At 63.2% G+C, this 3,247-nt stretch overlaps 1 protein-coding gene across 1 annotated transcript in view; it reads right to left on the bottom strand.

The window, feature by feature from the left end:
• Window position 1: 1 nt before the first annotated feature.
• LOC103916213 (smoothelin-like) overlaps window positions 2–3,247 on the bottom strand; it is a gene marked incomplete at its 3' end in the record, with an annotated part of 14,991 nt that continues 11,745 nt past the window's right edge. Inside the window, 7 exon segments of the mRNA XM_009323176.1 lie at window positions 2–95; window positions 1,256–1,407; window positions 1,481–1,604; window positions 1,680–1,850; window positions 2,185–2,248; window positions 2,482–2,544; window positions 3,152–3,235. Of these exon segments, the coding sequence (XP_009321451.1) occupies window positions 2–95; window positions 1,256–1,407; window positions 1,481–1,604; window positions 1,680–1,850; window positions 2,185–2,248; window positions 2,482–2,544; window positions 3,152–3,235 (752 nt within the window).

The following is a 3,247-nucleotide window of genomic DNA, read 5'->3' as shown; positions in this document are numbered from 1 at the left end:
ATTCCCGAATGTATGTGTACACACACTTCCAATCCGGCTCGCGCATCCGGACCATGTCCTCCACGTCCAGCAACTGCGGACAGTCCGCGTGCTTCCTGGGGGCAGGGAGAGAGAGGGGCAAGCCAGTGACCGCAGCCCAGTCGGGGAGGGGAGGACGAGAAAACAAGAGACACGGATCAATGCAGTTCCCGTCCCCCCGCCCCGGGCAGATGCTGCTCTGCTCTCGCATGCTCTGGCTGTGCACGATGCAGGGGCAGGAGGGCTCCGGGCACCGCCGCGCCAAGGCCATTCAGTGAGATTTGGGGGGGCACAAGCAAGGGAGGGGGAGGGCAGGTGAGCAGCGTGGAGAGGCGTGAGGTCCAGAGGGAAGGACAGACGGAGGCAGAAGAGGAGGAGTGAGGTGTTCTGGCACGCCAGGTGCTCGGGGAGCGGGTTCCAGAGCAGAGCGGCGCTCTATATAGACCCTATATAGACCCGCCGGGAGGATGGTGGGGGCGAGCCCAGCCCTCCTGCCCAGCTCCGCTTGGAACCACGCGGCACAGCCCTGGTGCAGGAAGCTCGGGAGAAGACGCTCGCAAGAGCTGGAGGAGGAGGAAGGACGAGAGGCCACCTGGCTTCCAGGCTGGAGAGATCGATGGCTCTCTCAAGTCCACGCACCGGTTCCCCAATTAAGGCAGAGTCCATTACCAGGAGCGCCAAGAGCCAGGCACACGGCTCCCCTTCTCGCTCCACTGAACAGCACCGTGGCACCCAGGGAGCTCACGGGAGCTCCCAGCTCACTGGACGCGCTCCCGTCTCTCAGCACCCAGGAAAACCAGAAGCAAAAGGGGAAGGGAAGAGACTGGAGAAGCTGCGACGGTGTTTGAGCCCCTACGACCATGAAAGGAGGCACCTGGCACAGCCAAACCCCACTCCCCAGGGGCTGCGGTCCCGCACCCGGCACCCCGGGATGGGATGAGCCGGGTAGGCTTGGGGGGCTGCTGCCCTGCCTTTGGGTGCTCTGCCCCACGCCTAGGAAGCCCAGACCCCCACGCCCACCCTCGCCACGCCAGACTCATGGCTCTGTCCACGCAGCCACTGCTTTCGCCCCCGGTGTCCAAACCTTGTTGCACGACACGGAGGGGGGGAGCGATGCTGACAGGTGCTCACCTCCAGCGCCATCACCCCTGTCCATGTCCCCCCTCACCCCGGGCAGTGACCGGGAGAGCCACCCTGAGCCACCCCAAGCCCACGTGATGGCACGAGAGCTACGTACTCTGCGGAGGAGAAGGCCACCTCAAAGTTGTGACGGCGGTTCTGGGGCGTTAGCTGGCTGTAGTCAAATGCCTCGGGGAAGAAGTTGTGGACCAAGGCACAGAAGGCCATGCCATCACTCCAGCTGGATGAGAAGTTCTGGATGTCCACGTGCTGTGAGGGCAGGGAGAGTTACCAAGGGACAGAGTGACCAGCCCTGGGGACGGGGAGAGGAAATGGCACTCACCTCATAGCCCCGGGTCTTGGCTCTGCACCAGTCTAGCAACATCTGCTTGATGCTGTTGGCATTGGGCACGCCAAAGCTGGAGGAGCGCTGCACGGCAGTGTGTGCCACTGCAGGGTTTGGCGAGCTGCAGCAGAAGACGCGGGGTGTTATCCACACAGCGCTTGCCACCCCAGCCAGCCTGCCCCTGGCCCAGCCTCACCTCACGCCCTCCTTCTGCAGCTTCTCCATCATGGCCTTGCGAGCCTGCGAGGCCGATGTCTTGGGCAGGCTCTGAGCTTTCATCAACTCCTTCTTCTTCTCAGCCTGGCGCCGCTCCAGCGCGGCCAGGCTGCTCTGCCTGGAGGCACTCTCGTCTTCACGGTCGAAGATGCTGGGAGAGAGACAGATGAAGCTAAGGGGGCTGCAGGCAGCCCATGGAAGGGCACGTGGTGGCCTCAGCCCATTGCTAGCCCTGGAGCTTTGGAGACCTCCATGTCCCTGGGACAGAACAGGGGTGGCTTAAGGTCCCTGGCTGGCAGACACGTCTCCATGCCCATGGAGGGACCCATGGGGACCGCTGGAGACAGCGAGCATGCCCCAAGGACCAGGAGGCTTTGGGGACATCCCTGCATGAGGATACCGCAAGCTGGGCAGAGAGGGTTTGTGCAAGCACGTGGCTGACACGGACTGTTTGGGGCTGGCCCTGGGGAGGCACCGCCGCTTACCTGCCCGTCTTCTTGGAAGAGGAGCTGTAGGATGATTTGGTTTGAACAAATGTGCTGTTGCCATCTGCAGAGAGAGAGAAACAGGCCTTGGGCAGGAGCTGAGGGAAGCGGCACCAGGCAGGCTGGGGGCTCTGCCCACGCCACAGGCAGGGATGGCTCAGCAGCTGCAATGCCCCTGGGATTACACCCAGAGGATGCCGCGGGGAAAGGGCAGCAAAAGCTCTTACTGTCCGATCTCTTGGCCCCTGAGATTACACCCAGAGGATGCCGCGGGGAAAGGGCAGCAAAAGCTCTTACTGTCCGATCTCTTCATGTAACTTGACTCCATGGTTGTAGTACGGGAGGTCTTGGTGCCATCGCCTGGAGGGGGCAAGGCAATGGGGGATCAGCTGGGGCCGGGCGCAGCGGCACCCACAGACACCCACTGCTGCCAAGCACCCTCGCATCCACGTAGCGCAACAGGGAGAAGTCCCAGGTGGCAGAGCCATGGCCAGGGCAGGCAGAGGGGGGACAGATGGCATGTGCCCCCCAGGCAGAGCAAAGGGGCCAGTGCAAAGGAGTGGGGAGCTGGAGCATCTCTCAGACCTCTGCAGTGACTCTCAGCTTGAGCTACCCAGGGACTGGGAGGGCAGAGGTGTAGGGGACAGGACACAGGCCCAAGGTGCAGACAAGGCCCCTGCCACCCTGACGGGGCAGAGGATCAGGTGGGAAGTCGCCGGAGCAGATCCCTTAAAGATCCCCAGGCAGGCTCTGGGCGAACCAGAGGAGATGCAGCAAAACTCAGCCCTGAACCACGGTTCTGCTCCCAGCATGGTCAAGCCAGACCCAGGACAAGTGGAGAGAGTGGCAGAGAGAAGCTGTGGTGGCAGAGCTCCGGGAAAGACTCTGCACGGCCTCCCAAAGGGCCGGCACACTGGTCGTGCTGGGCAAGCGAGCCCTGTACCCCCGCCCCTGCCCCCGCTCGTACTAGACTGGATGAGACGCTCAGTCTTGGTGATGGTGCTGCGTGCCGAGCCGTCAGCTGACTGGGTGCTCTGCGTGGTGGTGGTCTCTGGGGGGTGGC

Source organism: Pygoscelis adeliae, unplaced genomic scaffold (assembly GCF_000699105.1).
Source record: "Pygoscelis adeliae isolate BGI_AS28 unplaced genomic scaffold, ASM69910v1 Scaffold210, whole genome shotgun sequence".
In the NCBI taxonomy this organism is placed as follows: Eukaryota; Metazoa; Chordata; class Aves; order Sphenisciformes; family Spheniscidae; genus Pygoscelis; species Pygoscelis adeliae.
Note: the sequence above shows the minus strand (reverse complement) of the source record. Positions and strands in the feature narration are given on the sequence as shown.